At 40.0% G+C, this 14,312-nt stretch overlaps 1 protein-coding gene across 1 annotated transcript in view; it reads right to left on the bottom strand.

Moving 5' to 3' along the window:
* Positions 1-1,998, bottom strand: part of ITPRID1 (ITPR interacting domain containing 1) — a gene marked incomplete at its 3' end in the record, with an annotated part of 69,464 nt that extends 67,466 nt beyond the window's left edge. The window contains exons 1-3 of the mRNA XM_080818945.1: positions 1,836-1,998; positions 486-534; positions 113-156 (exon numbers count right to left, since the gene is read on the bottom strand). Coding sequence (XP_080675071.1) covers positions 113-156; positions 486-534; positions 1,836-1,995 — 253 coding nt within the window. The 5' untranslated portion in view covers positions 1,996-1,998. The remainder of the gene's footprint in view (positions 1-112; positions 157-485; positions 535-1,835) is intronic.
* Between the last annotated feature and the right edge of the window lie 12,314 nt (positions 1,999-14,312).

The raw sequence follows: 14,312 nt of genomic DNA, 5'->3' as shown, positions 1-14,312 counted from the left end.
ATTTCTAACAAGCTCTGATAATTCTCATTTTAAGAAGATTTATTTACATAAACATTTCAATAATTTTACTCAGGTCCACAAAGCCTAAATGCTTCTGGTTCTCTTGTCTTACCAGTGTGGTCGATGACTTGCTGAAAGTTTTCATTTACAGATACCCTATAAAGAAACAAAAATATTGCGAGTCAAACAATGTGTACAACTCAATTATACTAAATTGCATTTTAATTAAACAGATGAGAGTAAATGCAAAGCTAGGCTTTATTACGGGGGGGCTTTTTAAAAGCAATCAACAGGCAGGGACTGGAACAGTATTCTGTTGAGTACTTTAAAATTGATATATAACTTTTGCAATAATAGGGAGATCCTTCATACACTCAGTTAAAATGAAAAGGTAGGCCTGTCTCACCTTGCCCCAGAAGAGTTACCCACATTGTTTTCACAGATTTTTGCAAGAGATATGTGTAAAGGCACGAAGAAACACTTACAAGAATCCAGAGTCCAGCCACTGCTGAATACTTGCTTGTTTGGAATCTTCTATGAAGTGGAAAGAAACAGACCATCAGTCAAAGCACATCAGCTAAAATAACGCTACCCCATTATCCAGCTACCACCCATAGCTCTTACATAGTTATTTCCTACATAGTTATTTCCTACATAGTTAGGCACATGTTCTAGAAGCATATTCACTTATTTTCCCAAGGCAAAACTTCCTGCTTTCCATAATCAGTCTTTCCTGAGAATGAAGTATAAACTTGCCAAATGACTGACATCAAAACAAAAAGAAAGAAAGAAAGAAAGAGAAAAAGTGTGAAAAGGAAGAAAAATAACACTGAAGTACAAGAGATGTCAGAATAATTTTTAAATTGCCTTAATGTGAACATGAAGAGTGAGAAAGCATACCAGACTTTTGTCTTTCTCTTGTCGGATATAGATCACCATGGACCCTCTCCTTATTGAATCACGACGTTTACCTAAGGCAGCTAGCCAGTGATGTGTATTTGCAAGGAGTTCTCTGCCAGGTTCTAAACCAAATTTGCATTCATTCCAGGGACAAATTGCACTACAGTCCCAGGATTGCCAAAGGCACCCTGTGTTAAAAAGGCACCAGTCTTTTAAGGTGGATCTTTGTCACTGGCTTAACCAATAGTCAAAGGGCAAAAAGGAGAGGACAGAAAAGCAGCATTTCCCAATAAATATTTCTTTCCTTTCTGGTTGGCTACAGGCTACTCTGGGCTGATTTTCTTTGACTTTATCCCACCGAACAGTGAAGTACCTGACTTAGCCCCTCACAAGGGGTCTGGTGAACCAGAAAGGCCAAGTAGGCATGCAAGGTGCTTATTTTTCAATTTAGAGACTCTAGAGAGGTAGAATGAATTGGGTGGTGGGCAAAGAAGAAATACCATCAGTTATATCACTGCGGAGGGAAAAATGTTTTCCTACTTACGACTCTTTAAACTATTAAAATTATTGCAGACACTTCATGCAAGACCCAGCAAAAAGAACCTTTCAATAGAATGCTTGATGTTCTGAAGGAAGTGTCATGTCTCTGGCATGGATTCCATGCCCCTTCAGGGTCCTGGGGAACTTGAGATGAGGGAACCTTGGAGTAGAAAGGGAGAAATTGGTCTATTTCCATTAAGAAGATGTGTGTTTTGAATGTGTGTGGGTGGAAGTCAGAAGTGCCCATTTCATAGAAGTTTGTAGCATCCTGCCAGGAACACTGGTATCTTCAAAGCCAAGTGTTTGTTCCAGAATCATCTGGCCCCAGCCACGCCCCCACGACCCTTAGCACCCACAGCAGAATGTTTTCAATAGCCCTGAGGGCCTGTTCTCACCCAGTGTGGGGATGGTGACACTCTGGCTTTCCTCCTCAGAGCCAGGAGGCAGCTGCTCATCTAGGGGAGCCCACACCCTCTTGGTGGACCTCAGGATCTCTCTCCTGCTCTTTTCTTGGCCTCCTTGGGAGTTGCCGGATCCATGTGACCTCTCCGCCATTGTGAGAGAGCAATTCGGTAAACTAAAACATGGAGACAAACAAATCAGACCCCAAGAGCCCGCTTTCTGGCTTGATTCAGTGAGAAGGAGAAGCCAGAGTGCTCATAGGCCACCGCAGTCTTCCGGAACTTGGCTCACCCATCTGATCAGAGTTCCCAGTCTCAGTGAGGAAGAATGGTTCCCTCTCAGTGGAGACGCAGCTGGAGACTGGGGACTAATGTGGCCTTGCCTGTTGTCAGGCCACATCCACCCTCTGGTGGATCCAATTGGGTGGTCTGCGATGTGGACGGAGAGCAAAGAAATTGTGGACTGGGAAGGCGCTCCAGCCAGGAAGAAAGATCAAAAGTATTGATTAACATAATCAGTATCCTTCAAGTTTATCCAACAGTTACATCTACAAAAATATTTTTAGAGAACCCAAAATGTAAGAAATAAGGACTTTGGCAACAGGTCATCCTGGGTGAGTATCACCTCTGCAACTTGTTGGGTGGCCTTGTGTAAATGATATTATCTTCCTACATTCTCTTATTTCTTAGTTGGGTATAAATTGTCCTGAGTGGTAATTACTGTTGACCTTGGTGAGTACCTACGATGTGCTAGAATCTATGCTGAATTCTATGCTTCCATTATCTAATAATTGCCAACAAAGGAAGCAATCTAACTTCCACAATTTCATTGTAAATTGGAAAAGCAGAGGGGTTGCATACCCAAGACAACCCAATAATGAACACTCAAACCAGGCACTGGACTCCAAGCGTATTCCTGTGATTAGGAAGCTAGACCATCTAACCAATAGAATGGTTGGGACAGTTAGAATATTAATAAATATATTATGCATACAGCTCAAGAAATATTGACCACCCCCATTATCTCATTTAACCTTTGTTAATATCATTATGAGGCTTGCAAGGTAAGAGGAGGGGACAGAAGCTTAGAGCAGAGGAGTAAACTGTTGCAACTCCCCAGATTATCAGGACATTAAGAAAGAGGGTCTCCTTCTCACTCATCAATCTGTCTCCAGTATTTGACTGAATTCCCAGCACAGAATAGATGCTAAATAAACACAGATAGAGCTAAAGTAGCAAAGCTCGGTTTCAAAACCACACTTTCTGACTAAATCCTTTCCATGGCATCTACTGAATTCGCATTCATTTATGCTTCAAGTTTAGAGAAATGACTAAATAGTCAAAACCTATTTCAGCAGCATGTTTTGCATTCCTAAACTCACCCATAATCACTGGCCCCATGACTTAAACCATCTTTTCTGATCAGTGTTTAATCAAGGCAAGTCATTCAGATATATTGTAAACATTTGAATATTTTCTTTTAAGTCTACGTAAGCATTCTTGCTGCAGTTGGTAGTGAGAGTCTCCTTCCCTGCTTTGTACATTAGAATTCTGTAATTCAACTGAAGTATAAATATACATTTATTGTTACAATAGTAAATTACTGTAAAAATCAATGACAATGGTGATGACTGTTCATTTTATGAATGAAAAAGCAAACACTAAGAAATTTCAATTGTTTAAAAATTATGGCAAAGGGTGGACAGGTGAGATCTAAATTAACAGTGAGTCTTTTAGTCAGCCAAAAGTTAACTTTTGGAGGGTGCCTGAGTGGCTCAGTCAGTTGAGCATCCGATTCTTGATTTTGGCTCAAGTCAGGTCGTGATCTCTGGGTTGTGGGATCAAACCCCACTTTGGGCTATGAGTTCAGCAGGGGATCTGCTTGAGATTTTCTCTCTCTGTCTCTCTATCCCTCTGCCCTCCTGCAAGGGTTCTCTCTCTCTCTCTCTCTCTCAAAAATAAATAAATGAATCTTTTAAAAAAAAGAAAGTGAACTCTCAGAATATTCTATGGGAACAAAAAACGTTAAAAAAATTTCGGACACAAGACAAAAATAATAAAATAATAAAAGGCAAAAATGATACAGATAAGATTATATTTCTAACTTTTATTTGGTATAGTAGGATGCTTAACACTTTAGGAATTGCATTTAATTTCTGGCTATTTAATTTTACACACGCTTTGGCTCTTTTGAGTAAAAAAAAGTCCTCTTTGGCAATGCCAAGCATCTTGCATGTGTATTCAACTCCGACAATGAACAATTTCGAAAGGAAGGAAAATCTCCAAAATCGTGCTCAACAAGATTCATGAGAGCTCAGACTCAGTAAGTGCTCAGGGTTTGAAGAAAAGAATAATGATTTATGGAAAAATAAGATACCCCCAGAGAGTCCTGCTCCTCCACTAGCCTCGGCGGTAAGTGGGGTCATATTTAGCACAAAAGCTTCTGCTCCGTAGCGGGGCCGGAGTTCTCAAGCAGCTGAATTCCTCAAATTGCCGCATCTGTACTACAATGTCCAATTTAACCTTTTTTCAAAAAGAACGCTGTAAAAATCATCAAAGTTTTCGATAAAAGTGCTGCTATATTGGTCTGTCCCCAAACTTCCGTTCTGAAATGGCACGTTTGACCTTAGCCACCAGGCTCACACAACCGGTGAGGATATGCTCCCTGCCAGCTCGGTGGTAGTTGGCTTTCGAGCAGTAAAAGCCTGCCAAGAAAAGTGGGAACCTTTGCTAAAGGCGAGGGTCAGGGACCAGTTTGTAAAGAAAAACCCTTTTGTTCCGGTCTGTTTCAGTGGATCCCTTTCCGCTTAGTAAACAAATCTGCTTTGGATTCTTCAGTGCTCATGCTGGATGCTCCAGTGTCCTTCCTCTGACCTCCACTGGCTTGACCTGAAGAGCAGTTCTTTGTAAAGGGACAGGGACCAGGTGGCAGGTTTCAGGATGTGGTCTCTGCCTAATCCTCTGATTAACCCCTTTATCCCCAGGACCATTTGGAACCAAATTCTTGCCAATGCTGACTTGGTCCAAAGTGAATCTTCATCTCAGATTATGTTGCCGCCTGTGCCTGAAGGTCCCTTCCCTGTCTTCAGATCCTTTCTATCCTAATTATAATGCCATTAACCCTTATGTGGATAAAGAACTTCCTTTAACGTGGGAAATTTCTTATATTATCATGTTTAATTAAAAAAGGTTGAAAAACAATATATGCAGCAAGAACTCAATTTTGTAAAAACAAAACTAAAGTGAAGGGTTTTGAGAAGACAAAAAAGAGAAATGTACTGAAATATTATCAAGTTTTCCAATTTTTTAAAATACTCACAATGAGAAAAAAATTGGTGTTGTTACATTAACTTTACACGACACTTTCTTTCACTTGAGCAAAGGCAACCATGTATGTGAAGCTTTCAGCCCACAGTGAAATCACAGAATTTGATACTTTGATTCTTGAAGCAGGGACAATGGTTACATTCTTGTCCTCTGGGGTTATTTAACTTTTTTCACCTCTGCAAACAGGTTGTCTTGCCAAACAGCTTGTTCAGACTGGAGAATAGGGACTGTGCCTTATTTATCTGTGTGTTCCCCATAGATCCCAGCACAGAACTCTGCCCAGGGTAAATAATCTGTAACTGTAAGCTGATTGCTTGGTTATTTGGTAAAGGGTCACCAGCTGCTTTTGCCAGCATTCTTGGTTCTTATGTGGTTAAAAGAATACATGTTTTCAGGTTAGATAACTCCAGATTTTAATCTCAGCTCTGCTGCTTTTCTGACATCTCCTTGGGGAAATTTTCAAACATCTCTGATAATCTATTTCTTCATCTCTGTAATTAGTAGGAAATAACCACTTCATATGGCTGTTGGAAAAAAAAATTAATGCAAAATATATATAAAAGAATCAATACCCATATTGATCAGTTTTTTTTTTCTTTCTTTATGTTGCCTCTCTAGGTCACTTTCATGTAAATAGCCATCAAGTATAGGAAAAGAATCACCAGTCAATGTAATAGTTGGGTTCGTTTTCCATAGGAGATCAATTCGGCACTCATAATTTGTGGATAACCTGTGTCATCTTGAGATTACTTAGTTTGAATAATTGTGAAGATATAGTTGGAGAGTATGAGAATAAAATATTTCTGTGACCATGAGAATGCAGATTTACCTGAGACTAGAGACTCATATCAGAGTTTGGAAATACCTTCAACCACAGTCTTTTTTTTTTTTTTTTTTTTTTTTTTTTTTTTTTTTTTTTTTAAAGATTTTATTTATTTATTTGTCAGAGAGAGAGAGAGGGAGAGAGAGCGAACAAGCACAGGCAGGCAGAGTGGCAGGCAGAGGCAGAGGGAGAAGCAGGCTCCCTGCTGAGCAAGGAGCCCGATGCGGGACTCGATCCCAGGACGCTGGGATCATGACCTGAGCCGAAGGCAGCTGCTTAACCAACTGAGCCACCCAGGCGTCCCGTCAACCACAGTCTTAATTTCAAGGTTATAACTGATAATTGTAGGCTGTATAGTTCTAGCCTTGGCCCCACTTGTGAAGGAGACCTGTGTTCAAGAAGAGAACATCATAATGGGAAAAAAATTCCACAAGCATTCTGGGTCCACAGGAATTTCACCATCCCTATGTCTCTACAATGGATCCTCATCATGGCTGCCTCTGTTCAAGCCTTCTGTTAAGATCTCAAATGGTGGGCACCTGGGTGGCTCAATGGGTTAAGCCTCAGCCTTCGGCTCAGGTCATGGTCTCAGAGTCCTGGGATCCAGCCCCGAGTCGGGCTCTCTGCTCAGGGGGGAGCCTGCTTCCCTTCCTCTCTCTGCCTGCCTCTCTGCCTACTTGTGATTTCTCTATCAAATAAATAAATAAAATAAAATAAAATAAAGATCTCAAATGGTGTCCAGGCTTCCTTGCTCCCCTCCACCTGCCATATACAATGACTTTCACCAGCAGAAAAATTTAGGAGAAGTCTACATAGAGCCATATGCTCCATGAAGACCTGTCCCTTTCCCAGTTGTTACATCACTCACAGAGGTTTAAAAAGGGAGCCTTGAAAGCCTTCATGCTCTGAAAATGATGATTACCATAAGCCTTGATATCACTCACTTCCCTCCAAAGACTAAGATACCAGTCCTGGGAGGCTAACACTTTAAGAGAACTGATTCACACTTCTTACTCTTGGAGACCATAGGACTAATCCCATCATGCCCTTGAACCATGTTCCTGTGGCAGTGGACATTGCCTCATCTGGCCCAATCTCCACCTTCTCCAGGCACTCCCAAACCCTGTGCCCTCTGGAATTCGGGGACTGTCACCTACCAAATCCCTTTTATCCTAAGCTCTTCATTGAATGTCCCTTCATGCCCTTTTTCTAATTGAAACCTAAACACGGTTTCCTTCGCCTCTTTCTCAGGCTGTGGCTTTTTTTTTTTTTCCCCACCCACTGAATAAAGACCATAATCTTGGAGATAGTATAGAGTTCCTCCATGTTCCTCAATGATGCTTTCAGATCTCATTTCCTCTCTCCTTCGAAGCATAAGCTATCAGACTGTGTTGTTATCAACATCCAGGACACTCACCCTCATTTACTGAAAATCGAATGGTATTTCTGTTATCCTCCTGGAAGATTTCATTGTCAATCTAGATGACCCATCAACACCTGACCACTGAGTTCAATAATCTTCCCACTTTCAGCAACCCTTCCTTCCACTCAGTTCCCATGGTCATACTTCATCACTATAAATGAACAACCTCCAAATTCCCAATTTCAAGCATCCCTTGTCACCTCTATTTTACTCACAAACTTTGCTTAGACACCATTTTCCTTCCCTATTGGATTGTTTCTTTAAGCTTAGAACATGCTATCATGTCTCTCATCTTAAAATTATCCTCCTTTGACCCTTCAACTTCTCTCCAACTCCTACTCTAGTTTTCTATTTATCTCAAGATGATTCCTGAATTCATATTTCTACATCTTAGAATAGAGGACCTAAGCTTCAGAACGGGGTATTCCTAGTCACTTGACATCATCACTTGGATATTTACATTTTTAACATAATATGTAGCACCCTGAATTCTTTACTCTTTCCTTGACTTCTGCTTGATCCCCTATATACCTGCCTTTATTCCATTGGTCCCCATCTCAATAAATGGTGTACACTGTTCAGGCAGTTGTTCAGACCAAGAACCTATAAGTCTTCCTTAGTTCCTCTATTCCTTTTACATCTCACATCAAGTCACTTAAAAGCGGGTGAGAGAGAGGGCCCTTATGGTATATCTCACATTGACCTCTGCTGCTGTTAACTGTATGTGAATGAGAACTTATAGTCTCATTTGGATCACATAGCAAATGCTCCCACGTACAGACCTATCCACACTTCCCATTCTCTTATTACCCAGCCAGATCAGTATGCTAACACTTAACTACTGTTCTTATCATTTCAGAATTTTCAGTAGTTTACCACTTCCTCTTAATGGAAACAATCTTTTCTTTTCTTTTCTTTTTAATATATCTAGCTCTCTCAGATATCCTCCTATCTCACTCAAGGCTTTTTTTTCTCAAGAGCTTTGGTTGGCTTTTCTAAATTTTTTTCAGAGTGGGGGAAGGGGCAGAGAGAGTGAGACAGAGAATCTTAAGCAGGCTCCATGCCAAGTACAGAGCCTGACATGCAGCTCAATCTCACCACCCTCAGATCATGACGTGAGTTGAGATCAGAGTCAGATTCTTTTTTTTTTTTTTAAAGATTTTATTTATTTACCTGACAGACAGAGATCACAAATAGGCAGAGAGGCAGGCAGAGACAGAGAGAGAGGAGGAAGCAGTCTCCCTGCTGAGCAGAGAGCCCGATGCGGGGCTTGATCCCAGGATCCTGAGATCATGACCTGAGCCAAAGGCAGAGGCTTTAACCCACTGAGACACCCAGGTGCCCCCAAGAGTCAGATTCTTAACTGACTGAGCCACCCAGGAGCCCATGACTTTCCTAAATTTTGAGTGTTCAAATCTCAGCCCTCTCTTATCTCCGCTATCTACATGCTCTCCCTTTGTGAGTATGGCTTTAATTGCTCCCCTGTGATCTAATAGTTTAGTATAAATCACTATAAAGTATGTTCACATTGTTTTATAAGTTTGTACTTATAGTTCTGTTTGACCATGTAAGATTTTCTTCAGGACAGAGATCTTAGCTCTCCTATCATAATTGTAGGATAATGTACTCAATATATGTTTGCTGAATAAATTAATGTTGAAATGGATGCTAGCAAGGAATTGAGAAGTATCATTGCAAGTTTGGTTATGAAATCATTGATAAAGCTTCGATATTCAGCAATGTTTAAGGTACAACTTGCCAGGAATAGCTATGTGGTATCAGAGAACAATGTAATCTGAACTAGAAAAATGATCAGATTATTATACGGATACATATATATTTGCACACATACATGCACATATATTTCAATACATATTCACTATATAAATATATATACTATCTCCATTTTGAAGCAAAATTTTCTGGGTTATCACTTGAGGTCCACTTCCACTATTTCAACCAAAATTATCTGAGTAAATACCTTCTTTTACCTTCTCCTATGTGCCTTCCCCCAGCTAACAGCAGATGAACAATCTTAACTCATCACCAGGGAAACAAAAGGCAATTGATTTTAATTAATCAACAAATAGTTCATTGGTTGCATGATATTGGGTATGTGGTTTCAAGTTGTCATGGAATGTAATTTCCTCTTGCATGACATAACAAAACTGGATGAAATGAGATGATTCCATAAGATGATTATTCTATTTCTAGCCTCCACATAACCTATTCGTTGACCAATGGAGCTCACATTTTGAAAATATTTTAGGGGCACGTGGGTAGCTCAGTGAGGTAAGCCTCTGCCTTTGGCTCAGGTCATGATCTCAGGGTCCTGGGATGGAGCCCTGCATTGGGCTCTCTGCTCAGCAGGGAGCCTGCTTCCCCCTCTCTCTTTGCCTACCTCTCTGCCTACTTGTGATCTCTCTCTCTGTATTAAATAAATAAATAAAATCTTTAAAAATAAATACATAAATAAAAATATTTTAAAGGTATGACCATCAAAACCATACAAGGGATAAGAATAAAACACTGTTCCTATTACTTAGAAGACAACTCAAAAACTCAAACAATAAAGCCAGGCCAGGAATGCCCTTCTGCTCTTCCTCCCTGTCCAAGTATCAAAGTCCCATAAATATGGGTAAAGATTTCCAAGTGATTCAGTGAAGTAGAAGCAGAGCCTAGAGAATAGAGTGTTCTGTCAACACTCTGCTAGGAGGAACACGCAGTCTGTGATGATTCGCTCCGTGGGTGGCTTCCTCCCACTGTGAAATATGTGAAGGGTGCTCTCTCCTGCCATTTAGGAGCAAGCTAGATTTAAAGACAAGGCAGTTGCGCCCAAGTTGGAATCCAGAATCAGTTCTCTCAGACTAGGAGTTTTCATCTTTTACTGGTGAAATAAGCAAAAGAGTATTAAGATGACAGTCAAGAACCATATATACAGCTTCCTAGAAACGTGAAATGCCTTTGAGGCTGGGAACCCTGAATCAACGGATTCACCTACTGCGAGCCCTGTTCCAATCCCTTTCCAACTTCAAAGAGATTTTTTTCTTCTCAATGATTCTTTCTTTTTTCATTATTCCTACTCTTGTCTTCTCCGTATTTGCCTTCCCTCATCCTGGGGAAGGAGAATGAAAGGAGGTGGGACTATCTTCCATTCCCATAGCATCGCCATCCAGGCTCCTTCGTGTACACCGTATTCTGGATGCGCAGACCTGTTTGTCGTTTTCAGCGTGCCCTCCTCTCTGCTGTGGGGTGCAGATCCCTCTGCTGGTGCTGCTTTTCCCTCTTTCCTGGATACCATTCCACTGAGTTCAGATGGACCTCATTCCGTAGAACTTTCTTTCCTTGTTACTCTCCACTTCCATCCTAGCCCACTTCTGGCACTCCCAGCAACCTGCACAACTCCTTATGAAAGCACTTTTCACACTCAGTTTATTTACACTTCTGCCCTTCCCACTCAACTAAATGGACCCCCTGGAGACAAGGACCCTGACTTTTTTTTTTTTTTTTGTCCTTGGCACTTAGCCTAGACCATGAGTAATAATGGGGGATCAGCCATGACTGTTAATGAATGAATGATTTTTCTGATACTGGGCTCTTGTTTTTATTCTCAGGAGGTGAGAATTGTGACTCATCTTCACAGTCTCTGTCAAATCAGAGACAGAAATGTGCACTTGTCATTCCTCATAAAAATGCATTGTATGCATGAACTATTACATAAAGGCAATAATAACATCTACTAATTCAATGAAATATTTTACTGTCTATGGTATACAAAGAAACTTTGAGGAGCTTACAGTCGTTTATAAAAAATAGTACTTATTAACTATATTGTGAAGTAGAACATAATATGCATTTTAAGAGAAGTATAAAACAACTGTTCTCAAATATTAAAGGAGGAAAATGCTCATTTAGTGACATAAAAAAGTTTCCTTTGAAGGGGAAGTATTGGCTGTGGCTCTTGAAGATGGGTAATGGGTAGGCAAACATTCCAGACAGGGGGATTAAAATGCATGTGAACAATTATAGCATAAATTTCACCAAAGGGCTAGTCAGCAGTGGATTTGCAACAATTAAACAGCTGCTCTTCAATGTTAGCTTACTGAAATCACAAGTCATCTTATCTGGTAAAGCGATGATTAATATTTTGTTTCTACTTGATTCGGCCAGGGAGTGCCCAGATATCTGGCTAATCATGATTTCTGGGTGTGTCTCTGAGGGTGTTTCCAGAACAGATTAACACTTAAATCAGAAGACTGAATAAAGCAGATTGTTATCCCCAGTGTGGACAGGAATTATTCAATCTGTTGAGGCCTAAAGAGAAGAAAAAGGTAGAAAGAAATTTCTCCTTCTCTCTGCCTGACTGTTGAGCTGGGACATCAGAATCTTCATGCTATAGAACTGGGGTTTACACCATTGATGCTCCTGGCTCTCAAGCTTCACACTCAGACTGGACCTACACCACCAGCTTTTCTGGGTCTCCAGCTTGCACATGGAAGGTCATAGAACTTCTCAGGCTCCACAATTGTGCAAGCAACAATAGGTAGGTAGATGGATAGATAGATGGATAGATAGATGATAGATAGATATAAATTCCTCCCTCCCTCTCTCTCTAACTAAATATATGGAATTATTTTAACATTATATACATATATATATGTACTAGCTCACTTCTCTGGAGAATCCGACCAACAATGCAGATGGCTATTTCTCTTAAAAATACTCTTAATTGGACTCTATAATACCTTCCTTCTATACACTTTTCCTAATACCTTTAAAAAAATAACTGATCAATTTGCTTTAAGATTTTCAGGTGTACAAGGCACCTGGGTGGCTCAGGGAGTTAAGCATCTGCCTTTGGCTCAGGTCACCATCCAGGTGTTCTGGGATCGAGCTCTGCATTGGGCTCCCTGCTTAGCGGGGAGTCTGCTTCTCCCTCTGACCTACCCCCCCATGCTCTCTTTCTCACTCTCTCTCAAATAAATAAAGTCTTTAAAATATAATTTAAAAAGATTTTCAGGGGTGCACATCTCAAGTTTCAAAACATACTCTTACACAATAAAAATTGCATCATATTTCAGTCCAATAAGAAACCATCATAATGGTTAAATTCTTGACTACAATGAGAGTGTGTTTCATCCAAGAACACACAGGCATAGCTGGTAGTGAGGGGAAGAGATCAAGATTTAAGCCAGACCCTGGGTCTAAATCCTCTTTCCAACCCGGATTATTCACAAAGGCATATTCTAACATATTCTTTACTCCTCTGACATCAAAGGTGTCATCATCTTTGCTTTCCCACCATGATCGTAATCATAAAAATCTCAGGGAATGTAGAGAAGAAAGTAGATATTATTCCTTATAAGTGATTATGAGAAACTGTCCTGATATAACAACTTTATAGCTGTTAAGTATGTTGAGAAGACAAATCCTATCCCAGATAGAAATTTATGTATGCAGAAATAGGTTACCTATGCATTGTTGGAAGGATTCCTGCATTAAGGCAGGTAAACTTCGTATTATTTTTAGAACTGCGTGTGAATTTATAGTTATTTCTGATTTTAAGATTTAATGGAAAAAATACAAAGCAAAACGAATAAGAGACCCCTACACAATTCATCAAAATGAGTTCCAATAGTGTTAAGGATTTAATGTGAAAAAAATGAAATGAAAATGGGCCTCAAAGAAAATATTGGTAAATGTTTTTCTAATCTTGAGGTGGTGAAAGCTTATTGAAATGACACCAAAGGCAATGAAGGAAAATCACAATGGATTTAACCAGTTAAGAGTTTAAAAATTTCCTATGGCAAAAATAATAAAAATGTCAAAATGTTAAAAAATCTATAAAAATGTTGACAGTATACGTGACATGAAAGGCTTTTTTATCCTTGATGTATGACATGCGATTATAAATCAATAAAAAGAAGACACATAGAAGTAGAAACAATATAATGAGGCAATTCAAAAGTAGGAAATCGGGACACCTGAGTGGCTCATTGAGTTAAGTGTGCAACTTCTGACTTCAGCTCAGGTCTCGGTCTTAGGGTTGTGAGTTCAAGCCCCACGTTGGGCATGGAGCCTAGTTAAAATGGGGGGAGCATCTACAAAGGACTAAAGAATGTAAATGTAGTGAACCTTATAAATATTCCAGGAAATGAAGACTAAAAAGACAATAGGTTACCATATTAGATTCTCAGAAATTCATTAGTGTGAGAACACCTAGAAGATAGGAAATTGATACTCGTCATTGTGGAAATATTAATTAGGGAAACCTCCTGGAGAGCTCAGATAATGTGTACTAATATCTAAAGGAGGCAGACCTGTGTGGAGATGGGAAAGCTATTCTTAGAGAATCCAACAAATAATGATAGAAGGAACGACAGAGTTAGAAATTCATCCTCTGAACAAAATCGTGGTAATAAGTACCAGAGAAAAGGACATACGAGTCCCACTAGTTACAATAGAAAGTAAAAATATTTTCTTCCTCTTACCTCAGAAACATTGTTTGACATGGTATTCACAACCAAAGGGAAGTAAACTAAGAATTTTGAGCCTAGAGCATTCCCATCCCCTGTATTTTTGACCTTTCTGTGTTAATGGCAGCCACCCAGGTAGTCATGGGAGTGTGGAAATCATCCAGGCCAGAATCCATGACAATTAGATTGCTTACCTTATTGCTTTCTTCCTGGGCATCATCAGGTCACATTGTTGCGGGTACAGAAGTTTCAGATCATGCCACAGCTGCCCTCCCATTCCAACAGACAGAAAATGAGAACAGAGGACTGATACCCTTCCCCCACAGGCTGGAAACAAACAAATGATAAGAACGACTCTACCAGAAGAAAGGAATTTTGGCAGAGAAGTGGCCCTTGCAACCTGCTGTGGTTGTTCTCAGAAA

This window comes from Martes martes, assembly GCF_963455335.1.
Source record: "Martes martes genome assembly, chromosome: 11".
NCBI classification, from domain to species: domain Eukaryota; kingdom Metazoa; phylum Chordata; class Mammalia; order Carnivora; family Mustelidae; genus Martes; species Martes martes.
This window is presented reverse-complemented; position numbering and strand designations above follow the sequence as displayed.